Below are 27385 nucleotides of genomic sequence, written 5' to 3' on the forward strand. Positions count from 1 at the left end.
GGGGCAGGTAACTTTCTACAGTTCCTCAAGGATGGTACCTCCAGCACAGCTCACTCATATATATTAAGTAGAACTGACAATGTGTAAATGAAAAAGCAAAGCCAAACCTCACTAGGAACACAGTGGAGAATAGTGACCTTCCAGTGATCATTAAGCCTGTGTTAGCTGGAGCAGGAATAATGAGTTCTGACCTGCTTCTTCAAAAGCCTGATGATAGGAAAATGGTCAATTTGGTCTTAGGAAATTGAGGAGCCTGGGTAGGGGATAGTGACCAGCCCTTTTCACTGACATGCCTGGAGACTATCGCCTCTCAGTTCCTAATGAGAATAAGTATGGAGAATACTAGGGACTTCAGATGGGTGAGACCATCCCAGGCAAGGGATAACAAAAGATGGAGGGAAAATAATAGGACATCAGTGTGGGGAAGAATCTTAGGAGCACCATCTACACCTACGGACATTGCTCTCTTGCTGGTTGAGGTTGAAACTGAGCTCAAAACCCTGAGAAGAGGGGTTTCCAAAGAACTACAGACTCTGACTCCACCTTTGGAAAGCGTTATGTGCACATAAGCCACTATAAACGACAAAGGAAGTGATGATCAATGTCAAGGGTTATGTGTGTGGTTGCAGATGAAGCTGAGAAAGCAGACTTACTATCTTGTATCTCTTGGCTGAGGCTTTTGCATGCTTATTTTCATGTTCATGTTCATTTGGGTGCAGGGACAGGAAGACATAAATTTAAAGCAGAAAAAGAGCTTTAAATGAGATCAGACGAGAACTGTAGAAAAGATGAGTTGGAAATGGATGCTGCGATTTCTAACTTGGGCTATAGTTAGGGCACCTAATGGTTCTGAATTTAACCAAGAAAGGACAAGCACCAAAAGGCAGAACCTTCAGGAGAAGACCTCAATTCAGTTCAGGGTGGTTATAATATTAAGTGATTGTGAAAATAAGTGTGTGTCCACTTATGCAAGCTTAAAAAGAATCTGTTGCAAGAGGGAAGAGATATGGGAACATATGTATATGTATAACTGATTCACTTTGTTATAAAGCAGAAACTAACACACCATTGTAAAGCAATTATACTCCAATAAAGATGTTAAAAAAAAAAAAGAATCTGTCAATGACTGTAAAAAAGAAAGCATGTATCTTGTCACTCCTTTCCCCTTTCCACATATTCTGTACAAATTTCACAAATGGGTGTCTATATAGTCCGTGGCATGGGTGTAAAATGCCACAGGGTTGGCAATGCCTGTGGACAGGGAGTGGGGGGTGGGAGAAACAGGGCTGGGTAACTGCATGTGGACAGGGGCAGAATGTGTGCAGGTGCAGGGTGTGTGTACAGGATGAGGGTTCATTTGGATGAAGACCACAGGCCTGTCTACAGAGGTGTCTGTTCGAGAAAATGCTCATGGTGGGGAAAAGTGGATGAATACATGTAGAGAGTGTCTCATATATTTCTCTGGAAAATACTTGGTTGTTTATATTGTTCAAAATCAGCATTTTCTCAACTATGCAGCTGCTTTTCTTGGAACACAGGGTCTGTCTGATAAGCTGTTAAAGAAAGCTTTCCATAAAGAAAGCTTCTTGGGTTCAAATTAGTTAGGGAAAAGCTGTAGGCGACATTGAGAGTCCTAGAAGGACTTGAGGACCTAATGAAGGCTCTGAGAAATCCTACAATAAGGTCACCCTCTTCACTTTTTTGAATATAACATTTTCAAACTTACTTGACATAAAACTCATTCACTCGAAGAACACATACTAATAACTGAAGGGATACCGGTGTTCCAAATAACATTCTTCGGAAAAAGCTGATATAAATGTGTCCAGAGCAGCAGAAATACAGGGTGATAATGACGAAAGCAACTTTGGTAAATATGGGCAAATCCTATACAAAATTTTCAGGTCAAATATAATTCCTTGCAGGCCTCATCATTCCTGCAAATTATCTTCAAAGCTAAATTAGCTCTCAAACTTCTTAAGCAGGTAAGTCTGTGTATGGATATTAACTTTATGTGATCTGCATTTTATAAGAGGGAAGAGTTCAGGCTTTTCTCTACAAATTGAGGAGCTATTGAAGTGTACTCTAAGTATGCGTTGTCTCTTCAGTGACTGAAAAACTCTAATTTGCAATCTGACAAATACGACATATTTTGAATAATGCAAACTAAGGAAGTGCTAATCAGTTTCCATGGTCATACCTCCGGCCCCACGAAAATGGATTAGGAACATAAAGAAAAATGCAGACTATACCACCGTAGAGCCATTTAAATTATAAATGAAAGACAGTCTAGTTGGATGAAATGGGGAATAATAATACTGATGATGATAATTTTAAAAACAGGTGACAAGGATGATGGGCACACACTTTGCATCAGGTACTGTTTCAGATGGGTTGGGTACCATTTGTCTAATTCTCACCTGGGAACAACAAAAACAACATCAAAACACCTAAGGCTAGGGCTTCCCTGGTGGCGCAGTGGTTGAGAATCTGCCTGCCAATGCAGGGGACACGGGTTCGAGTCCTGGTCTGGGAAGATCCCACATGCCGCGGAGCAACTGGGCCCGTGAGCCACAACTACTGAGCCTGCGCGTCTGGAGCCTGTGGTCCGCAACAAGAGAGGCCGCGATAGTGAGAGGCCCGCGCACCGCGATGAAGAGCGGCCCCCGCTCGCCGCAACTAGAGAAAGCCCTTACACAGAAATGAAGACCCAACACAGCCAAAAATAAATAAATAAATTTTTAAAAAAAATACGTAAGGCTAGAGAAGCTAATCAATAAAAGGAAAAAAATAATAAAAATTACAGCCAACATTTATTGAGCACTTACTATGTGTCAGGAACTGTTATAAACATTTCACGTGAGTAATTCATGTGAGCTGAGGCTGTGAGATGGGCACCACTGTCATCCCCTTTTCACAGATAAGAAAATTGAGTCTCAGAGTAATCAATCATCCTGCTAGGTAATAAAAAAGCCAGGATTTGGGCTCAGGCATGTCTCTAAATCCCATACACTTCCTATTTCTCTACTGTCCTAAGCCCATGATATTTGTATACTTTGCATTCTCTGATTTTATAATAAATTAATGTCATTTTAGTAGTTATTACAAAGTGGCTCATGCTAGAGCCTTTTGATAATTTTAGACAGTCTTGTTCCTAAATGACACTGACACAGTTACATATAAGAACAGAATCAGTTTTAGAAGCAAACAGCCCTACTTCTGCTTTTGATGTTTCCCTTCCTTTTCACAGACCAGTCCTGAGAAACATCACTTGAATTTATTTCTGTAGACAGTTTATTACAGATTTGGAATAACATGCATCAGTAAACCCTAAAAGCAACTGACACTCTGTGTCACTTTTATGAATTTCTGTCCTGATTTCAATGCTATATTGCTAAAATTTCAAGTCAAAGCAAATTTGAGATTTTTCCCAACTCTATCAGAATGCTGCCTGTTTAACCAAACAAATACTTTCCCTATGTTTCTTGCTGGTATCTACCATTTGATAAGAAGCCAAATCTGGTGTCAGTGTGATTAAAGCCAGAACTTGGGTTTCAAGGAAGCATCCATTCCTCAGATAATAAAAATGTTATGTCCAGATCAAAGGTTAAATCAACCTCTCTGCCACTGCCCAATTTAGAGAATTGTGGATGTCACATTTTAAGAAAGAACTACAACTAACTAAACAAACTAAGCAAAACATTAAGTGATTGGTGAAGGAATTAGTAAGTTTAATGCAAGAAGCGATCTTTATAGAGTGTTTTTCTCTAATGCATGGCAATGCATGGAACTTCACTGCATTTATTAATTGCCCAGAATCACCCTGTGAGGAAGGTCATTACTATTTCCATTAACAGATGTTAGAGAATAGACAACATGCTTGGGGCGACACAGCTGGTGACACAGCTAGGACTTGAACCCGAATCTGGTAGGAAAGTCTGGTGCCCTTTCTACTCATTACATTCCTTGCTGAGTAAAAAAGGAGAGAAGATTTAGTTAGGCAAAAAAGTTGCTTTCAAATGCGATCATAGAGAAAAGGCATGAGACTTATTCTACTTAACACTATGAAGGAGAGCTGGGAACGTGGCAAGAAGATAAAGTCTGGGATAAAATAGGAACACTTTTCTAACACTGACCTGTCAGAAAATGGGAAAGACGTATGGTCTCCTAAGTTTGATTTCCAGGTCACCAAAGGGGTCCAAGAAGAAGCTAAAGTGTCAAGATCTCTTCTGGTCTGTAAACTTATTTAATCCTAAAATTCTAAACAAAATATATATTCTCTAAGAACCCTTCTTCTCTTCTAATTTCCATCCTGTCCCAGCTGTGTGACCTTAGAAAGTTATACTGCTACTCCTCAGTTAGCTTATAAAACAAGAATAACATCACCTTCCAGGCAAGGGTATTAGAAGATTCAATAAGGTAAGACATTTGAAACACTTAATCCATCATAAACCTCAAATAGTGTTAGTTACCTCTTCCTATGTGTCTATGAGGTCCAAGTCAGTGTCAGAATCAGAGAAGCCGTCCTGGAGGAGCTTCCTGTCTTCGTTTTGAATTATGCCAAAAGCACGGTGAATAGAGCATTCCAGAGATTTGAGGCTTTCCCCATATGTGTGCATCTGGATCAAGCATGAGTGTGCATTTGCTATTGACGTGCATGTTTTCTTGCTGTTCACTCCCAAAGGAAAAGAATGCAGTGTTCTTTTTCATTGCTTTCAGCGGTTAGGATGGGCATTTTTAGAAAATTCTAGGCAAAAGCATCAAGTTAGCTTTTACATGACATACTTATCCTCAAACTTTTCCACGAGTGCATTTAATAAAGTTTAATACTATTCTGTTTTATAATTAATCACTGATATACTATTTTCTCTTAAAGCAGGCTTTTTGGCCACCAGTCAATGTCTACCACCCTTATGTAATATAGAAAATGTTTTAGACATGTATAAAACTTAGTGTGGTGGAACCAGCAGAACTTTCTGCTGTAATCCTACTTTCTGATACCTAGAAAAACTAACTGGAAGTGACTTTTAAAGGAGAATAAAACATATTCAAAATATACGTGACTATTAAGATGCTTGGATGTGAGTTTTTAAAAGCATCTCTGAAGTCCAAGTAAATAAAAGAAAATATGTTGTCGTCACACATACAATTTTAAAGACGGTATCTGGTGCTTAACGTAAGCATTATTTGCATGCAGGAAAAGAGTTGTGGTAGGAAACGAAAAAACAAAGTTTAATTCCATTTCAAATGAAAAATACATTTATCAGTTAAAACTGTATTGTCAATCTACGGCCAAGTTCGGTCTCAGGTTACCGTGGGGATTCACATGCATTCGTGCGTTCCAGGAACAAACATTCTGATCCTATGCCCTACAGAACGGGCCTTGGCTCCCAACCTGCGAAATAGTAGTGACTTTCATTTTTTTATCGCTCTGACTATGCTGGTGTAGAAAACTGTGTGTCAGAGCCTAAGGAACCTCTCCTTAATATTGTTTCCAGCTCTTAAATTAAGAACATGCCTTTGGGAGATTCAGTTAAAAATATGCGGGATTTTTTTTGTTCTTCTGTTTTTAGAAATAAAATGGAAGTGCGTGTTTGTGCCTGTGTGTGTGTGTGTGTGTGTGTGTGTAAGGAGGTTAAATTAAGCAAAACACCAAAAAACAAAATCACACAAAACTTAAGACTCCATAATTTGGATCTTGCCTTCTCTAAACACACACATTTGACAATAATGGAAAATAAATAGTCAAGTTTGTGAGAAAGCAAAATAATCCTAAAAGAATATAAATGTACACACATACCCATCCGTACAACCCATGAGGTATCTGCATGAATATGTACACATAGAAAACGTTACATAAAATAGGAAAAATTTAAAAACAGCAGAAATTCATTGTTTGTTTCTTTCAGAGCCCCTCCCATACATCTGTATATTATAAAACATAACATCATATGTCTGTCTAGGATCATGGGCGTCATGTTGTATGTTTCACGACAGCACTACTGTAAATGTGGCAGAAGTAATAAACGAAGAGGAAACATAAATTCTCTTTTTATGGATAAATTCTTATACATCTGCATTCAAGAAAATTTGGTCACATCCACTATGATAAAATTATATAAATGCTTGCTTAATTTGGGGGGGGGAAGGTTACAAAAGAAATAACAGACCAGTTGCTAAGATGATCTGAATGTTTCTGTGGCAAGGCAATGTGACCTACACTGAAATAAATGTGAATTCTAAGTAAGGTTTTCAGCCTTTCAAGCAAATCACAATCTATCACTCACTATTACTCTGAAAGTTACTTGTCTCAGATATACTCTAAAGCTTAGACTGCATTATGTTCACTAATTTAGGTGGATTGCACTCGGAAATAAATGGTACCAGGTTCGTATTTAGCATCCATAAAAATATAAGTCATCATCATGAATCAAAATCTCAGCAAATAATTATTGAACCTCTCTACTCTGTCACAGGCATATAAAATTGAATTTTAAGATTAAAACGTTAAGAAAAAGTAATTGAGGCCCCTAAAACTCTCCAAAAGATAGAATATAAAATGAAGAAGAAAGCAAAGATGCTATGAGATCATTAGCTTCCTATAAGGCAGGAAAATAAAAGCAGAAGAACCTCTGGAGTCAGACTCAACTGAATTCTAATCCTACTTGTACAGTTAGTACCTGCGGAATCTTAGACAAGTTGCTATAAAACTGGGATGATAAAGCTGCAGGGATTAAATGATATAGTTCAGGAGAAGCATCCAACATATCCCTTGCATGCTAGTAGATGATCAATAAATAACAAGATTTTTCATTAACAGTGTGATTAGTAATATCAACTGCAAGATGTTAACTCTGTTACTGTTTTTAAAATTTCGTAAAGAACCTATTACTATAGTTAGCATATGCAAAATTCGTGATAAATGCTTGCTGAATGAACAGTCACTGAATGAAGTCCGAACTCTGTGGAGATAGGCAACAAAGGTCAGACAAGGTCAAAGCACTTCTATCTGTCTCAGTTCTTCTGAGAAGGATTTCCTAAGAAAGAATTTTTATCCCTGCCTCTTTTTCTGCCTTTGTGATTGTTTGACTACTTTAAGAGCAACGTAATTTTTCCCCTGATCTCTAGCGCCATTGCCAGAGAAAGATCTGCTTCTCCATTCTGTAATTAAATAAGACAGTATTATGATGTTCTAAATTTCTGCTTGTTATGATTCCAAGAGACTCAGGTCAGGCTGGTAGAACAAATAATTGTTAGGTGCTTTGGCAGTAAACCAGGCTCAGGGCCATGGTTCTGGGGTGAGAATAGATTCCCCAGGTTTCCCTTAGTCTCCATTCCCCCTTAACCTAGCAGGCTGGTTCTCACTTTCTGCCATCATGGCTAATATTCCTGAGTTCTCCATGGCCACTAACACTCATTAGGTCTTCATTTGCTATAAATCCAGGCACTGCGGTGAAATCAATGTGGAAGACACCTTGAACAAGTGGTCCTGGACCTCAGTCCTTGCTTTGTTCTGCCATTACCAAGTCATGCGACACAGGACATGTTTTAACTAGATCTCGGTTTTCCCCTTGGTCAATGGGGACAAGAAGTGAGTCATTAAGAGCACAGCATTTGTAGTCAGAAACGTGTGGCTTCACGCCTTGGCTTTCTTATGTTAAGAGCATTGTAACTTTGTGCAAATTACTTAACTGCTTTCTATACCTCAGTTCCTTAGTTTATAAAATGACAAAAGTAATAACATCATACGCTGATAAGGGTCAATGAAACAACATCTCTAACATACTTATCAGAGCATAAAACACGTAGTGTCTCATAGTATCTTCCTCCTCCTCCACCTCCTCTTCCTTTTCTTCTCATTATTATTACTATTATTGTAATATTAACCAGTGTCTTCCATGTCTGCAATTGTAATCCGCTATACAAGAACTTTAGCTTGTTTACAGTACAGTATGGAAGTCAGGAATAGATAGCAATGAGCTAGAAAACGAAACAGAAAGTATGATTCAGATCTAAAGGAAGTCAGAGTAGACAGGAACTACCAAATGTAAACTAGAAAAACAAAGCAGATGTCATATAAAGGTACAAGGGTTAATAATAAATAAAGACACCGATTGGGATACTAGAACACTTAGACAGAAATTTAGTGGCTATGCATTTAAATGAAGATGAGTTACATGAGTGGGAACCACTTTCTATATCAGAGGCATTCTCTCCAATACATGCAAACAAATTTTAGCCTACAATTTCAAAAATGCACTATACCATATTTCATGAAATTTGAGTCTAAGTCTATAAATAAGACACACACTTCTTGCCCTTTTAAGTTTTTTGTGGAAAATAAAAATTCAACTCAAACTCAAAAATTCCAGTTCACAGCACATAGGACAGGCCACATTAAACTATGGTATTCCATGAAACTAGTTTGAGAGTTTGAAATCTGACTTATCTGATAAGAAGCAACCCAAAGGGAAAGTGAATGCAAACAAAACTAGACAGATTCTGGGGATACTCACTATCCAAGAACGGTACCGACAAATACACCCTGACCCTTATTTCTGTGAATTTGTTTTCCAGAAATCTGAGAATTCTATTCTTTAAAAATTATGACCTGAATATAAAAGGAATAAAAGTCAGATATTGTCAGTGCAAAGGAATAGTAAAAACAAAACTAATAACCAAAAAAAAACGCTTCTTATCCCTGATCTAACGTTTTTCTGCCTCAGTACCCTCAGAGGTTGCCAAGTCAGTGGAAAGAAGATAAATGACAACAGATGGAAAAACACGAAGCATCAGAAATCAGCAGGTTATGATAAATCTATAATGTGTCTTGTTCATAGGGAGAGAAATCTACAAATTCGGCAAAGCGCAAAAAGGGAAAAAAAATATTAACCTCGCCATTTCAAAATTGGCTTTCAAGAATTATTTTTTCTAGAAAATGCAATGCTTTGTTGCTATATTTGGTTTCCTTTTGTACAATCAAAATCAAATAAATAAGAATCAGGAGTATTAAAATCAAAAGTGGAAATGTGTCTTGATTTCCTTTAAATCTGGAATTATTATATTCCTTTTTCCTTCTAAGTGTAGTACTCTAAACTAGATCTTTCTGTTCCTATCCTTCCTCTAATTGTGTGTGTTCACATATTTTCACCTCACTAAGGATTACTGGGTCCCTGATATCTGTTTCAAAGCTAGTGTCTAAATGTTGTGCAGAGGGCTGAGGACGTTAATGACAGTTATGATACAATCAATACTGCAGTTCGTAATCAGCAAGGTGAGGAATAAAGTACCACACAACTTATATAGAAAACATGTGACATGCCGGTGGTTCTCAGCAAGCTCAATGTCTGACATCTTATATCATGAATCCAGGGGCACTTGAGTCAAATCTAACTGCCATACTAGATGGGTAATAGATATCTTCTAGGATACCAGTGACAGTGACAGATACATTTTAGCTGGCACTTACACACTTCCAACAGAAAATAAACACAGCAAACTTTTATTGGGAATAACACCACAAAACTATAAAGATTTTAAAATGCCGTCCCAAATAAAATGCAACAACAACAAAATTTACAGCCGAAAGGAAGTCAAAAAGAAGATGACAGCCTCAGTAGAACGCTTCAACACTGATTTTTCTGCATGAGCATGTGTTACTTTAAATTATTTTATACCATCTCTTAAGTCAAAATGCAAAACTGTAAGGGTCAGGAAAAAATCAGACAGGAGACAGCCAGCAGTACAGTTCCCACCATAAACCATGACATCTACACTGAAATAAATTGGTTATAATGGGTCCTTAGGGGCTGGGCAGAGAGCAAACAAACTTGACACGTTGTCTGTTCCCTGACAATGGTCTCTACATTTCATCGAAAGAAGAGCATCTTGAGATTTACAAACAATGTTCTCTACAATTTTTATATTCATTTATACCATATAAATATTGTAAGGCAGTGTTCTCCATGTATACATAATTTTAAAGTTATTATACAGTTAGAAAATAACATACTATTTTTCTAATTTATAATGAAGTTAAAAAGAAATGATTATTCTATTTAATACTCTTCTTAGTATGAAAACACGGCGCAGTTCCTAAAGATTGCTGCATCATCTGTATCAAAACAGACTGTACTCATACTCAAGCATCTCTGATCTGCTGTCTGTTGCAATGAGTCTGTTTTAACTTATACTTTACTTTTTTAACTTACACTTTATATTGAATAGTATAGCAGCAAAAGAAACTTTAAAAAAAGAGAATAAATCAGCTTACCCTTTATTATCATACATCTGCAAGTTGCCTCTAACAAACATATTTCAAACCTAGAAACTCACTTGATTTAAAAAGTAACATTTTGATAAGTAACAGAAATATTATTTAGTAACATGCCTATCATTTCTATTTACTTTCTTACTTTCAAAGAATTTTATCACCTTATTTTTTGAAGTTTCATTTCAAGTTTCATCACTTTATTTTTTATTTTATATTGAAGTATAGTTGCTTACAATATTATATTGGCTTCAGGTGTACAATACAGCGATCTGATATTTTTAAAGATTAGGCACCATACAAAGCCATTATATTATTATTGATTATATTCCCCTGCTGTACATTACATCCCTGTGACTTATATATTATATAACTGGTAGTTTGTACTGCTTAATCTCCTTCACCTTTTTGTCCATTCCCCACCCCTAACCCTCTGGCCACCACTAGTTTGTTAATAATGTCATTTTTTTTCCCTACAAGAGCTGATAACTTTTGACCATGTGAAACACAGACTTGAAATATGAACCTGAATAATTGCTGTTTCCCTGTAACTTGTTGCAGAGGAGAACGTAAGCTGTTTGAGAGTTGACATCCAAACATCTGCAAGAATTGTGACTTTCAAACCCAACCAGCCTTCGATAAATATCACAGGCTGTTAAATTTAACAGCATTGAGACCCACCTCAGGCTCAGGGTCAGCACTTGCTCCTTGGACTTCAGTAGATCCCCGACTTTAAAACTGGCATAGCCCAGAAAGCTTCGCTGAAAATAAGAAAGAATGGTTTCCATTAACTTCTGAGGTTCTCAGTATTTTGTGTCACAGCAATCACACAAAATTAGTCTTCAGAAGAGTGAAATGTTAAATCTATTAGCCTGACAAATATTTCATTGACAGAAATACAACCATCAGTAATAGATATCCGCTTCATGGGGCAAGGTTGAGGGATGCAAATGCATTCTTCTCATTAAAAACAGAGATGAATAGCCAGGAAAATAACAAAATGTCTAACACAGAAGCCAGGACTTTTCCATGAACACATTTTCTCCCCATATGAAAACTGGGATAAAAGAAAAGATGACAGACTTTTAATATTTACCAATGCTGTCCTTGTTCTTATTAGAATTCCTCAAGTCATGGGCAGCAACAACTTTGTATTCCAGATATGAGCAAATCTGTTAGTTGGAGCTATTTTTATGTGGGATTCTGTGCAAGTTATAAATAGAAATGCTACATTTCTCCCCCATCACAGCAATGTTTAAAAGTATTTGTTTCCTTTGTTATTTCTACACTAGCATGGGACAATTTCACTCCAACACACAAAAAAGAATGGTACTTATTCAATTACATTTTCTAAAATTGCTTTTTTAACCTATCATACTGGGTGTTGACTATCTATGAATATATCTATCTTCTAAACTCTCTTACTCATAATATAAAGAATAAAACACTAAATTGGTTTTTCTTTTCCAGGATAAAAATCTTTCATCTCTTTTTAATATTCCTGGCTGCTTGTGATTTAAAAGTCACAATATTATGGTATACCATAAATAAGATTTCTCATTCTCCTTTCAAGGTCAAGATGTAAACATGAAAATGTCAGTATCAAACCCATATTATTACCTATACCATTGCTGCCTAACACACTGTAATACTTTACAAGAAGTCTACCCTACATCTTCCAGAACATTCTCTCTTCATAGGTCTGTTGCCAGCCTGCCCTAGAATGAGATGCTGGACTTAAGTCAACTGGGTCTTTTCAGAGGAAAGTGCGCAGTGATTCCATACGTAAGAGGCTGCATCTACACAAAGTGATCTTTTAGCATAGAGAAGACAAGCTTCAGGTCAGAATTTTTCTCCTTCTTTTCAAAGTTCTAACTTAGAAGAACTGGTTCAAAAGTCTTAAAGGCAAACATTTGAAATACAAGTCGGTTGTAAGTTGGAGATGCCTGTATGTTAGTGATGATAAAACCTAATTAATTCACTTGAAACTCGAAGAAGTGGTTTAGATACCAAGTCGTCCAATTGGGGATCATAGAAGACTAAATTATTAGGTGAAGAATGTTATGTGAAAACAGAAGATTTGTGGAAACAAGCTGTGATGACATGAGTGCTGAGAGTGAATCAAGGCAGAGAAGAAGTCCACGAGCTGTGTGAACACAGCCAAAATTTAGGGTGACTTTTCAGTAAGGGGCAGAGAATGTCTAGAAGAGACCCAGCTGAACAAAAGCACTTATGCCACCTCAGCAGATACCCTACTAGGACGTCCCTGTAAAAAAGGGCTCTCCTTCGCCACACTGCTCGTCTCCATTCCTTATCCTGTTGTATTTTTTCTATTGTCACTTAAATATTATGTATTTAATTGTTTATTCTGTCCTCCCCTCAAAATAAAAATTGAGATTTAAAGTCCCACAACGAGCTTTGTTTTCTGGTAACCTCCTACTGCCTAACACACATTAGGTGTGTGATAAATAGTGACTGACAATAAATGAATGAATGAATGGCACAGACACTAGCTTTCAAGTAATTTATTCTATGAGATATAAAAGAAATGCTCCTTCTGCAGATATGTATAAATCACTATAATTCACTGAACTGTGGGAAATCAAAACAATTTTTTAGCTTGCGGATTGTATACCGTGGTAGTGAATTGCACTTTAGCATTTTGTATTTTAAAGAGATGTCTTGCTTATTACTCTTTCACCAGTAATTAGGGTTATTAATTTAAATTCTACCCCTCACTCATTATCCTCACTTGAAGAAAATGCTCAACCCATCAGAAATGTCACGGTGTCCCCAAATTTCAAGTTATTTCTTCTCTTTGCCTTTTGAGATTTGTGAAGGAAGGGATGGTTTTAGAATTAAGAAAACAAACTGCACATGCCATGAATGTTAGTGCAGTCTTTTCAGCAGTAGAAGCAGCAGATGTCCCAGACGGGAATGTAGCAACGAGAGACAGGTGGAGGGGCTATTTTCAGACATGCGCCCCAGACACACCAGCAGGCACAGCTGCAAGTCGTCTGTGACCACAAGTCATTGAATGTCTCTCCTGCCCACCAGGCCGGGAGCTCCTGTGGAAGCAGGACCTTGGCTCGTCCATCTTCTAGCTCAGCCCATTGTCCGGAACAGAGAGGCTGCATGCTACGCCCACTGCTGCACTGTGAGTGTTTGCAGTGTGCCAAAAAGGATGCCTGTGAGTCAACCTTTTCCATCACAACTGTCAGCCATTGCTTAATCTCAAAGGATATTATCCTTTGAGAGACAGCTTACAGAAATCATACAATCCATTATAAATCAACTTAGGTAATGGCATTATGAAAGCGTGTTAAACCAGAGGAAGTGTTATTTATTCTAAAAGTATTTTTTTAATTTATTCTAAAAATAACTGTACATTAGGACCACATGATGCATAAAATGCATTTAATAAAATCCCCCAGTTTAAAGACAGTGCCTAATTGTTTCACATTGCAATACCAAACAATGGACTTGCCTATAGTCTTACTTTCTAGCAGGTTTTTATGTGTTTGCTTCACCTCAGTATAAATAAAACTAGGACCTTCCACATCCCTGAAAGTGGAAAACACATCATTCATTTACATGAATATTCATTGGACTCCTGGTCAAAGAATGAATTACAGAGAAAACAGTCTTCTCTGTTATGAAACCTGAATTCCCATGGAGGGAAAATAGCACACAATGCTAATGCAAAAGAATAACTTAATATAGAGCTATTTTATCTTTACTGTCACTTTAATCATAATCATAGAATTTAAGAAAATTATTTCAAAAAATCTGTTTATATTCCAAATATAACTCAGGGAACAATGTTTTCATCTCTCCTTCAGTATTGTTTCTAAAATTCTTATCTTCAAGGATTTAAACTGGGAGCTCCAATAACAGTGGAAAATTTAAAAACAAAGAAGAAAAAAAAAAAGTGTCACTGGAGTTGGAGGTCTGAAGTGTAGTTCTAAATCCATGATTATGTCCAAAAATGGAAATCTGGGCAATTAAATCACTTCTCCCAGCCCCCTAGGCTGGCTGTCCACCGATGGGCACTGTCAAGCTCCGTTTGTCTGTCTTCTCTCTCACAAATCTGGGCCTTGGACAAGTTACTCCACCATAGTAGGCCTTAGTTTCTGGATGAAAAAGTTGCGTATGATAACTGTATCTTTCTCATAGTTATTGTTATGAGAAAGTAATCCAGGCAAAGCACTTAGTACATTGCTGGGAAAATAGGAAGCACTGCATAAATATTAGCTTGCATAGTGCTTAAGGAAAATATGCCCAGAAGTCAGATGACTTAAACATAAGTCCACTTCAAATACTTTTTGGAAAAGGCAGAGTATTTAAGAAAAAAAGTCTATGAGAAATTCCTATTATAAAAAAGAAAAATGTATGTTTAAAAATAAAAGTTAGATTCAGGGAAATATATACTAGAATAAATTCTAGTGAAAAAAAAAGATACGAAAGTTATGTGGTCCTTTACAGTTCTTAGTGTTGAGCACATGTTACCTCTGATTCCTTATAGCTCAAATTTTTATTAGATCATGTGGAATGTTTATCAGAGGCCAAGAAATGTCTGAATGAAATCAACAAATATTAAGACTTGTTAAGACGTGGCCAGTCTGTAGATGAAGAGACAGGAACCCAGGGAGTTAACTGGCTTACACCTGGTCACAGAACTAGTTAATATGCAGAGGCCAAGTTAGAATCCATGTTTCTTGCTCTTCAGTCCAGAATTCTTTCATCCCCCTCACGCTGTGCCTCATTTCCAGGACAGGTGGCAATTGCCTTTCCTTCTGACAGGCTCTCTGCCTACACTCTGTGCGGCTCTGACCTTTCTTCCCTGCTCATGACAATGCAACACTCACCATTATCATTCTGGTGCAGGCACCCAAAGCAGATGATCATTAAATTGCTAGATGCACGATTTCAATCACTCACCTGGCTGGAGAGTGATATCAAGCAGGGTGGAGAATGCAGGGCACCTGTCTCAATCCCTGGCTCTGCTCTACGGGGAGCGTACAAATAAACCGTTCATCCTGCCTGCCCTGGCGGTGACTCAGCGCAAGTCACAGACATCCAGAATGCTCAGCAGGGTTGCATACCTGGCTGAAGCAGGTCCTCAGTGGTCTGGTTCCCCTGGTACTACACAAGGATCCAGAGGAAGTACTCCCCCATACACATACCTCCATCACCTATGTTCACCTCACAAAGCCTTTATTCAAAGTTTAGGTTTCCCTTATACTATAACTTTCGTGGATCTCCCAAGTTTTTCCAAGTACTGTCCAGAGCTGCATTATCCAGCATGAGCACTAGTTTGTGGCTACTGTGAGTTGAGTTGTGTTCTAAGTGTAAACACAAATCAGATTTACAAGATGTGATATGAAAAATGGAGTGTGAAATATATCATTACTGATTTCTGAATTGATTACATTTTGAAATGATAATATTTTACATATATTGAGTTAAATAAAATATTACAACTGATTTCACCTGTTCTCTTGTTACTCTTAAGAGCATGGGCTGCTAGAAAATTTTAAATTACATATGTGGCACGCATTAAATTTCTAGTAGACAGTGTTGTTTTTTTATTTTTAATTTTTATTGGAGTATAGTTGCTTTACAATGTTAGTTTCTGCCATACAGCAAAGTGAATCAGTTACACGTATACATATATCCCCTCTGTTTTGGCTTTCCTTCCCATTTAGGTCACCACAGAGCACTGAGTAGAGTTCCCTGTGCTATACAGTAGGTTCTCATGAGTTACCTATTTTATACATAGTAGTGTATATATGTCAATCCCAATTTCCCAATTCATCCTCTCTCCCCCCCCTTGGTATCCATAAGTTTGTTCTCTACATCTGTGTCTCTATTTCTGCTTTGCTAATAAGTTCATCTGTACCTTTTTTCTAGATTCCACATATAAGTGATATTATACATTTGTTTTTCTCTTTTTGACTTACTTCACTCTGTATGACAGTCTCTAGAAGACAGTGCTGGTTTTTGAGGATATCCATAATACTCTGACATATTCTCATAAAACTATATACTGGAACTGTGGTGTAGGTTTTAAAAGGTCTTTGAAGACCAGAAGTTTATATTGTGAGGCAGGCTGATACACAGCACCTCCTGCACATAACTTACAGGATGGGCCCTTTTTCACACTTTTGTACAGGTACTTCTTCTTCCCTCTCTACCCTAACAGACATGGTTGTGTGGTTTCCCACTCTATAGGAAGGGACAGAGGGTACAGGAACTATATATGCTGAAAAAATACATCACAAAGAAAAAAGAACTGAGAGAATATCTATTACAACTTGATGAACAGTCCAAAGAACACATTAAAGTGCAATTTAGGGCAAAATCATATATTATAAAATTACATCTTTACTATGAATATACCTCACAAGGTCTCAGAGCACAGATTGGTATCTGCTTGACTAAGTCATCAACAAAGGTGTGGTTTCATCTAATAGATGCTGCTGAAGAATGCAAAGAACTGAATGGAACATATTTGAAAGATTTATAATAAAAAATTTTAGCTCATTTTTTAAATTGGAGTACTTAGTGGCTAGAGTCCTTGGCACATTGTAATGGCAGAGCCATTACCTGCTCTATGTTCTTGGCCAAGAACTTAAATTCTCAACAGTTTTTTCAGTGTCCAAAAAAATATTTTGGAGGAGTGATGAGATGTATATTAATCAGCGGTACTTCACAGCTGCTCAAGGTGTGACAATTTTTCTCTATCCAGAATATCATGTACTCTGAGGGTGTTAGAAAAGCCAAGACATGCTGACGTGTTCTTATTCAGACTCATTCTTATCATGCTTGAGATTTAGTTTGGTAATTGTCATTTTGTTGATTTCTGATGTGTCGTAAAATGTACTCGATTCTTACGATGTTATTGCAATTATTTTTAGACACCCCATCCCTTTTTATTCTGGTGGTTCTAAAAAAATGTGAGATGGTTGGCAAACCAAAATCATGGTATGCTTCCTAATGCATTCAATACATATATCATGATTTGCTAATTTCCGGGCACAGAGCTAGGGCTATTAAAGTAAACAAAATATACATGATCTTTGCAATCATGGAGTTTAACATCTAGTAGGAAAGTGGAGACATTACTAATATCTAATACCCATTCTGCCCAAGTTGCATTACTAATAGCATCTTGATTTTGTTTAAATGGGAATTGTATCCCGATTCCCTTCTACCCAGGGACTCTGATCTTCTCAGTCATTATGTAAGTGGTGGGACAGTTGGTCCTCTGTACCCTGGGATGCAGAACCACTGATATAGAACCCGCAGATATGCAAAGCCAACTGTAAGGGACTTGAGCATCCATGGATTTTGGTATCCGAGGAGGATCTTGGAACCAATCCCCTGAGGATATTGAGGAATGACTGTATACCAATTGAGTTTTCCTTTCCAGAATTGAAGGAACAGGATGAGTTGCTCAGAACCTTTTCAATTTGGAATGTGATACCTGGAAGTGTAATGGTCAGACTGTACAACACTTTAAGAAAGGAGAAGCAGGACAATGGACAGAGCCTGGTTGCTTTAAGTCATTTTGAGTAGCTGGCGGCTTGGGCAATTTCCCCATGACTTTTCTTAACATGAGAAGAACAAGTCTGTTACCTACTGTTCATCCAGTTACTTGCTTCTGAATGCATTCCTAACTGATACAATAGGCATATCGGAGAATGCCCATTGAAAAGTTTCTTTTGGTCCAGGAATTATAGAAGAGTCTTTGTCAAAGATGAGGACACAAGATAACAAATGTTCCACATTATAAGTTCAGCAAACCTCATCACAGTGCCTAAAAGGAGCCAGTTTAGAGAAACTGGCCTATTAGTAACACAGCCAGTTCATATAAAGGTAGTGTTAGAAGAGAGAGGTCAGAATTTGGGGAGGATACAATTTAGGAAATGAAGCGGATCTCTCTCTTCATTACCTTCAGGAAGACATCTTTATCTCCAAGGCCAAAACCAAAGTCATGGGAGTATGGACCCAAAACATGACTTATGAAGCTTGAAGGTGTCCAAACCATCTCTGCCTCTGCTGTGTTGGGAGCTGGTGATTGTGTGTCCTTTGAGAATCATTGATTATCTAGTACCCGATGCTGCTGGGGCTCATAGAAACAGTCAGCGGAGACATGGCTCAGCCAGAACCAGATCCCCGATGATGGGAAAGTATACAGTGGGAAGGGGCCTCCAAGGCCTCCAGAAATACCTATATTTGTGCTCACAGGAGAGCCGGCATTTCATTCTGCCACAAAGAGAACTCAGGCAGCATTAGGTTGAGAAGCATCAAAACCAGCATAAAGGGCACCACACCTCATGGTGGGCAAGCAGAGAAGGAACCTCTCCCCTTTCCTTTCTCCTGAGCAACTGAGCAATGAGAGGAGGAAAGGGGAGAACGTGTGAGAATGGACCATTCCCCCTCCCCCCACCACAAGTTGCTAGAAGCACAGAGATGTCTACAGCCTGTAGCAGGCAATGGTGGAGGAGAGGGTGGAAGAGAATAATTTAAAACCAGAGAAGAGACTCAAGTTTTAAAATGAATAAGATGCATTCCATTCCAAGAACTTGAATGAGAGAAAAAATAGGGGGGAAATTCATACAATTAGGCCAAAATGTCATTAAAATCTCAAGCAAGGGGGATTTAACACAGAGAAATTGTGGAACTGAGCAGTTGGAGGAAAATAATTAAACCAGCTCATCTTTCTTGAACCTCAAAAAATAAATGGGAATTTTTTAAAAAAATGATTAACTTATTAAGAGTTATAAATTTCATTTTTTTTTTTTTGCCATTTGCAGCAACATGGATGGACTTGGAGGGCATTATGCTAAGTGAAATAAGTCAGACAAAGAAAGACAAATACTGTATGATATCACTTATATGTGAAATGTAAAAAGCACAACAAACTAGTGAATAAATCAGAAAAGAAGCAGACTCACAGACACAGTGAACAAACTAGTGGTTATTAGTGGGGAGAGGGAAGGGGGAGGAGCAAAATAGGGGTGGGGGCAAAAGGGTTATTATGGGATTATATGAAATCATGCGTGTGAAACGTTTGAAAATTGTAAAGCACTATAGATTTTTTTTTTTAATTTAAAAAAATAGTTACAAATTTCAGAAGGCCTTATATTATATGAAGGAACTGTAAAGGATGTGAGGACGGCTTGCACTGGCGGTTCTAGTTTGAAGGAGGACGTCTGAGTGGTCGTAGGCAAAAGGCCTGTGACCCGAGTCCTGAGCTGGGAGAGAGAGCCAGTGGGGAGCCAGGCAAGAAGACCGCATGTGTCCTGCAGGGAGAGAGGCCTGAGGCTGGGAGGACTTGCTGGTTCCTTGGGAGAAACTCTAGAAGCCCAGGTAGTCTTGGCACCAAGATTGGCAGTGGAAGTGAGAGCAGCACAAGAGGCTGAAGGGACTGGCAGGAAAGAAAGCATGAAGAGTCATTTAAGTCAAAGAGAGTTATTCAGCCTGTTCCAGGAAGAAACTAGAAGGCTGTGTTCACCATGAGCGAGCACGAAGTACCCTTTTCCTTCCCCTACGCTGAGAGATGCCGAGGTGGCTGACTCACTTCTCAGCCAATGCAAGGCACGCTTTCTAGAGGGTTCCCTTGGCCGGTTGGGATGGCAGCTGTTGCCAATGAGGAAATAAATGCTACCTAGTACAGGGCTCCCCACACCCACCGGAAGAAGGTTGCCAACTGCCTGTAGGATTTCAGGGAATTTCAAATAGGCCTTTCCGTTGGCAGGGCCTCTTAGACTCAACTTACTTCTGGACCTTTTCCACCTTTCTGAATGCAAGATCCCAGGGACCGGCCTGCTGGGCTATTCTTCAGGAGCCTCCGTTGCCTACTCTAAACTTGTCTAAGCAAAATTACCTGTTACCCTCTTGCTCTCCCAACTTTTAAAAGCTTGAGATGCAATGGCTCAGATGCAGCAGGAAAACCTCAGCTGGATTTTCCAGCACTGGGCTGCCCTTCGGTGGCAGCTTCTGTTCCGACCTGCCCTACAGTGTTGAAGCGGCTGGATGCAGAAAACATCACAATCCCACGACTAGTCAGCCCTCTGCGTCCTTGCGGAAGCGGTCGAGCTCACACCTGCAATTTCCCAGCCTCCTGTTGGTCCAGGAATGTTGGCTCCGAATCACAGCTCAGTTACCTGCAGGGCAATTTCTAGACTCATCTCTAGCCAGCTGAACTAAATAAGAATTCACTTGAGGATGATTTTCAGGAGACGAGGAATGAAGTCCATGCAATTCTGCAAATATGTGACTGTGTCTCCTTGCATGGTCACACCCTATTAAGTTAACTCAATTTTATTTGTCAGCTAGCAGGCAGGAGGCCAGAGAAAACCCAAATGATTAGCTTAGAAGTGATGTGTGTGCCTTTTGGAAACAAAAGAAACACTTACCCCAACCTCTGGCGGGGGATCGTTATGTTCAGGGAGGACACTGGTTCTAACCTAAGGAGAAAAACAAACATTTTCTGTATGACTTTGGAGTAGAAACCAGTGCAGAAGCTTCACACAGGTGCTGTTTGCATTCTCCCTCATCTGACGTCAATTCAGACTCTGTGGTTAATCATTACTGAAGGTACCTGTGTATGACATCCACTGTGGGCAACAACGACGCTATCCTTTTATAGTTCCTGAACTTCCTGAGGTTCTCAAGTAGACAGAGTTCATCCCATCATTCCTTGTCAAATACAGAGATATCTGGGCTTTAGGTGAATCACTTTTAATCTCCTTGAAAAGCAAAGCTCATTCAACATTCCAGGGAAAGGACAGAGTTGGCATAGAGAATGTCATTCCATGAATGCTTATAAATATTTATTCTCTTTTAGGATATCTCTCTCTCTTGAGAATTCTGGGCCAAACTGTGATATACCATCATCTAGATTCCTTTGAAAACTAATTCTCAACTGTGGGAGAGGATAATAGTGTAAAATAATTAGTCATTTGGGGAAGCTTTTCATATGTTTAAAAAGCATTCCAGGTGAAAAATCAACTCCTTAGATGATAAGTAGACATATTTCTTCTAGTGGGTGGTGATCTTCAACCCTGGCTGTACATTAGAATTACCTGGGGACCTTTCAAACTACCTGTGCTCGTCCCTGTCCATGGATATTGACCCTAATGTATAGTTACGAGTCTATGATTCTCTAAGAAAAAAGATGTTTCCGATAAAAAGAAGTCACAATTATCTTTCTCACTTAAGAAAAAGCTAGTAAAAGCAGGAAGAGAACATAAAACCTAAATCTAGTATATCTAAATTTGAAGTAAGGATGAGATAAACAAGTTAAATGAATACACAGCAACATACAAGAACACTGTGTTTAATTGGAGAGGAGAGGGCTGCGGGGAGGGATGGGAGAGAGGAACCCGGGACCATATAATGGATCAACATTTTAGGGGGTCATTTTAACAAAATCCCTTTGGAGGTGCAGCAAGGGCACTCATACTTCTTTGTTTCTTTTTTTTTTTTTTTTTTTTTTAATTTTATTTATTTATTTATTTATTTATTTATTTTTGGCTGTGTTGGGTCTTTGTTTCTGTGTGAGGGCTTTCTCTAGTTGTGGCAAGTGGGGGCCACTCTTCATCACGGTGCGCGGGCCTCTCACTATCGTGGCCTCTCCCGTTGCGGAGCACAGGCTCCAGACGCGCAGGCTCAGCAATTGTGGCTCACGGGCTTAGTCGCTCCGCGGCATGTGGGATCTTCCCAGACCAGGGCTCGAACCCGTGTCCCCTGCATTGGCAGGCAGATTCTCAACCACTGCGCCACCAGGGAAGCCCTTCTTTGTTTCTTTATGACAGATCCAGCATTATCACTTGTACAATTTGTCAGTCATTATGACTCAAAATTGTTCACCATTATTTTGTCACACAAAATAATGACAGGAGAGATCCCAACAGAGTAAACAACACAATTGACAGAACACACCCGGCTCAGGATTTCATGACAGAGAGCTCACTGTTTAAGAGCATTTCCAGGTTGGTAGCTGCATTAACGTTCTTTGATCCAGAATGTTCAGAGGTACCCTTCAGTCTCATTATCTGGAAATCATTAGCTGGCCTCAAAGGATGAGGAAGCTTGGAAACTATATATTAATACATAGCGCGCTGTAATGGACCATATAGTGTGTGTGTGTGTGTGTGTGTGTACACACATAGACTATATACATACAGTGTGTGTGTGTGTGTGTGTGTGTAGACTATATACATAGCATGTGTATATACACACACACTATATACATATATACATATGTATACTAGAATAAATTATATATATAGTGAATAAATATTCACATACATGCAACTCATACACACACGTATATGTGTATATTTATACATCATCTTAAGAAAATATTTGATATCCAAATAACATTACCCAAAAGGATATATAAATATAGTATATGTATATATAATATATAGACTATATACATAGTGTGTGTATATACACACACACTATATACATATATACATATATATATATATATATATATATATATTGGGGCTTCCCTGGTGGCACAGTGGTTGAGAGTCTGCCTGCTAATGCAGGGGACACGGGTTCGAGCCCTGGTCTGGGAAGATCCCACATGCCGCGGAGCAACTAGGCCCGTGAGCCACAACTACTGAGCCTGCGCATCTGGAGCCTGTGCTCCGCAACAAGAGAGGCCACGATAGTGAGAGGCCCGCGCACCATGATGAAGAGTGGCCCCCACTTGCCACAACTGGAGAGAGCCCTCACACAGAAACGAAGACCCAACACAGCCAAAAATAAATAAATAAATTAATTAATTAATTAAAAAAAAAGAAAATATTTGACATCCAAATAATATCATCGAAAGGGATATATAAATACAGTATGTGTGTGCACATATATATACATATATGTATATATGTATATAGACTATACACATAGTGTGTGTATATACATAACACTATATACATATATACATATATATACCAGAATGAACTATATATACAGTGAATAAATATTCACATACATGCAACTCATACACTAATGTATATGTGTGTATTTATATATCATTTAAAAAAAATATTTGACGTCCAAATAGCACTATCCAAAGGGATATGCTTGAATTTAGAAATAAAGTGAAAGAAGTCCGAAAATGTTAAACATATGTAGGACTGCATATAGTGTGTGTGTGTGTGTGTGTGTGTGTGTGCGTGTGTGTGTGTAGACTATGCAATCTAATGTTGGACAAAGGTAGAATAATAGTGACAATTCCTCCAACATAGTCATTAAACTCCTAAATTTAAATTGATTTTATCAGTATAACATTTATTTCTTAAATGTTAAATAAATATGAATAAACTATATAGAAAAAAAGATTTTTAACACAAAGGTGTATACTATGAAAAAGTCTAAAGATATTCACAGACTGGTTTGCCATATCCAGTGTGTGCGTGTGTGTGTGTTTGTGTGTGAAGGAGAGAGAGAGAATGAATTTCACTTTACATAATAAAAGTATTTTTGAAAAGTACATGTACATCACATTTTATTAAATCATGGCACGTTTAAATCACTAGCAGAGCTCTTGATTTAGAGGAACTGAAAGACAAAATTATAAATCAGTTTTAAGTTGTACAAAGTCAAATTTTTATAGGAAATGTTTGTTTAAATCAGCGTGTATGTACAGTTCTAAAACCTTTATATTTAAGGTCAGTACTACTTATGTTTAGCATATAGGTTACATATCGATGATGCTTTTCTTGCATACCATACAACCCTCCTCACAGTGAACACAAACTAGGTGGCAAACACTGGGTTTGCCAGTGAATAAGGTCCCATTCCTTCTCTTCGGGACTTCAGAGTCTGGTGGGCAGGACAAATGTATGAAAAATCCAGGACAATGTCGTAAATTCCATAATGGAAATGTCAGCATTTTCCTGTCTGCATTCAGAGTGAAGAGTAACTAGTTCAGCCTGTAAGTGTCAGGAAAGGCTTCACAAAAGAGGTGGTCTGGGTTTTGAACGACGCGTAAGAGTTTTAGGTAAAGAAGGATGCGGCAAAGCAGGCAAGGCGTTATGTATCAGGCATGCGGCATGGAGTCGTAAAAGCCCATCTGTGTTTGGAAAAGAGTGAGTATTCTGATGATGCTATAACACGGGGGCCTCTAGGGATGTGACAAAGGCCGACTGTGTTTGGGGAGAGAGGTTGGGGGCCATTTGCTGTAGAGGTCCATCTATCATGTTATGGAATCGGAGCTGTACGCAATTTCTAGGAAATCTAGCAAGGCGTTCAAGTAGAGGAGTGACGTGATCGGAGCCCCCTGAATCATCCCAACTCTGCCCAGAGTCACCTCGGGAGAATTATTTAACCTCTTTATGCCAGTTGCCCTTTGCCTTTATGTCAGCTATCTTTAACACGGGGTTAATAAGAGACCCCATAAGTTGTCACGAGTATGACATCTTTTCAGCATTTAGAACAGTACTTAACACAGAGAGGGAAGGAGGGAGGAAGTGAGAGAGAAAGAGAAGGAGGAAGAGAGGAAGTGAGGGGGAGAGGGGAAACAAGAAAGAAGACAAAAGAGAGAGGGAAGAGATGACAGAGGAAAGATGGGAGGAAGCAGAGAGACAGGGAAACAGGACCAGAGGGAGGAATATGTCACTGAAAAAAAAAAAAAACATAAATAAACCCTGGACAGATTTAGCTGAGACCTCTTGGTGAGAACGGGATGAAGCAATGGCTGTCACTGTAGCATCTGGAATATTCCAGTTCATCGGCAATGTCATGCCTCCTGAGATTTCCTGGCCTTCCTTAGGAATTCATTTTCCCTTTTTTGGTCTTATTAGCAGTTCTTCTCCCTGTTTTTCTTCACCATACCCCTTCCTGTCCCCTGTCCCTTCCTGGAAGATAAGAATGTCTGCCTGACTACACATTTAGAGTTCTTATAACTTCCTTTTGTCTGGATTTTTATGATGTCAAATAAAGCAAGAAAGATCAATTACTAGGAGAGGTCATGTAGAAAATTATATATTCCGTCTTGAACATTTCTTAAGGTTCCTGTGAAACAAATTCATTTCCTTCTCTATCAACTTCATAAGCTCAACATTCTATGCACTAAAATTACCCTGAAAAAAAAAAAAAAGAGAAACAACCAAAGGAAAATCAGGTAGCATATAGTGAGTGACACTCTTTCATCAAATCCTTATAGACTAGTTCATAAACTTTGTTTCCAAGCAAGAGGCTACTTGGGCTACCACTGCAGTGGCTGAACACAGCACTTCAGCCCATGGGGGACAACTTATTAAAAGAGTCACCCTTGCTACAAAGAGCCTGGGCACAGCTACCCTGAGCCGGGGAGGAGGGTGATTGCTGTATTTTTCATAGGTGAGTGGTGCTAGGATATCGTTGAGTAACCAGATCCACAGAAGGGGAGGCTGTGCTGCCACGACGCTATGCACCAGGGTGTCCAGGCCTGGACCTCACCGGTAGGTGAGGAAGGAGAAACCTTCCCCTGGAAGGCAGAGTGGAAGATGTTGGCAATAGTGGAGGAATACCTCGGGGCAGGGAGAAAGCCCAGATTCTTTCCTCAGGCTAGTGTCATATCTGATAAGATCTCTGATAATGAATGTGTCATTGAAACACATCCCTTTTTTCTAATGAATGCATTACTCTTATTCTTTCTGTATCTCAAATTAAAATATATAATATCATCACATTTACTTGTTCCACTTGGAATGAGATAAATAGAATTGCCTTAATATTCAAACACATGGAAATCTGACTGCAACAGAAATGTTTAGCCCTCTTGCACAACATGAATTTTTGGAGAGTAAGCTGCTCAGTCAGGATTATATTTCCTAGGATGCCTTGTATCGACAGATAACCATGTAACTAGTTCCTATCGATAAAATATACATATAAGTGATGTTTGCCGCATCTAAACTGGATTTTTCAGAAGTGGATCTAGAATGCCCTCTCCATTGTCTCTTTAGGTGACTGCAGAGCTGCACCTGGGTCCCAGAATGACCACATAAAAGAAAGCCATCCACCATCCATCACTACCAGTATTAGGCTATCAAATGATTGGTTAGCTTTCTAGTGCTGTGTAAAAAATAACAACAAACTTAGCTGTTTAAAACAACATTCACTTATTAGTTCACAGTCTGTATGTCAGAAGTCCAGGCCTGGTATGTCCGGGCTCTCCCATCCAGTCCTACATGCAAGGCTCAAATCAAAGTGGCAGCTGGCCGCATCCTCATCTGAAAACTTGTCTAGGGAAAGGTCAGCTGCCAGCTCCCGCAGGCTGTTAGCAGAACTCAGTTCCTTGCAGTTCCAGCACTGAGGTCCCCGTTATCTTGATGGCTGTCAGCTGGACGCTGCTATAAACTGTTGGAGGCTGCCCTCGTTCCTTGCCGTGTGGCCTCCTCCATCTTCAAATCCAGCAATAAAGAATCTCGTTTGCATCAAACCTTCTTGCACTTCAGATCTTCAGATTATGTAAAACATGTACAACATGGGGTGGTACCTTGGGGCCATCTTAGAAGTCTGTCCACCACAATGATAAAAGCTAAACGTCCATTGTGCTAAGACACTGAATTTGGATGTTTACATTTGTTTCAGCAGCCAGCATAACTTAGACCTCCCATTGGTTGTAAATGAAATTTTGAATTCAGTTTATGGCTATGAAGAAATGAAGCAAAATAGGTCATATTAAATCCTAATTCAGTATTTTAATGTCAACAAACATGCATTAACTACTTATTATGACCCAGCCACTATTATAAACACTGGCAATCTCAGAGATTAGGAAGACATCGTATTCCTATAGGCAATACTAATAACATGGTTAAGAGTCAAAATATGCAATAATAATTGTTAAGCATTTTCAACTGTCTAAAACCTATCAGCCACTCAGATATTGCTTTTCCAACTGTGGATGGAGAAAATGATCCCTGCACAAATGTCAACAATTGAGACCACAGAATATTAGAGATGGAAGGGGTCTTAGAGCTAACCTAGAAAAACTACCTACGCAATGTGAAACTTTTATCTGAAATACGCCTGAGAAGTACATTTAAAATTTCTCCTTGAACACGTTTAATCTCTAATTTACTATCTCACTAATTA

General features: G+C 38.7%; 1 protein-coding gene across 10 annotated transcripts in view; it reads right to left on the reverse strand.

The window, feature by feature from the left end:
- The window catches only part of INPP4B (inositol polyphosphate-4-phosphatase type II B), a 750879-nt gene that overhangs the window by 225344 nt on the left and 498150 nt on the right, over nt 1-27385 (reverse strand). For 9 of the 10 annotated variants that reach the window (XM_082463351.1, XM_082463352.1, XM_082463345.1 and 6 more), the window contains 2 exons: nt 20698-20748; nt 10952-11031 (listed from right to left, as the gene is read on the reverse strand). In XM_082463351.1, the coding sequence (XP_082319477.1) occupies nt 10952-11031; nt 20698-20748 (131 nt within the window). Of the gene's footprint in view, nt 1-10951; nt 11032-11366; nt 20641-20697; nt 20749-27385 lie in introns of those variants that run through there. The other variant, XM_082463344.1, reaches the window with a different exon arrangement.

This window comes from Balaenoptera physalus (genome assembly GCF_965194825.1).
Source record: "Balaenoptera physalus genome assembly, chromosome: 5".
Lineage (NCBI taxonomy): Eukaryota > Metazoa > Chordata > Mammalia > Artiodactyla > Balaenopteridae > Balaenoptera > Balaenoptera physalus.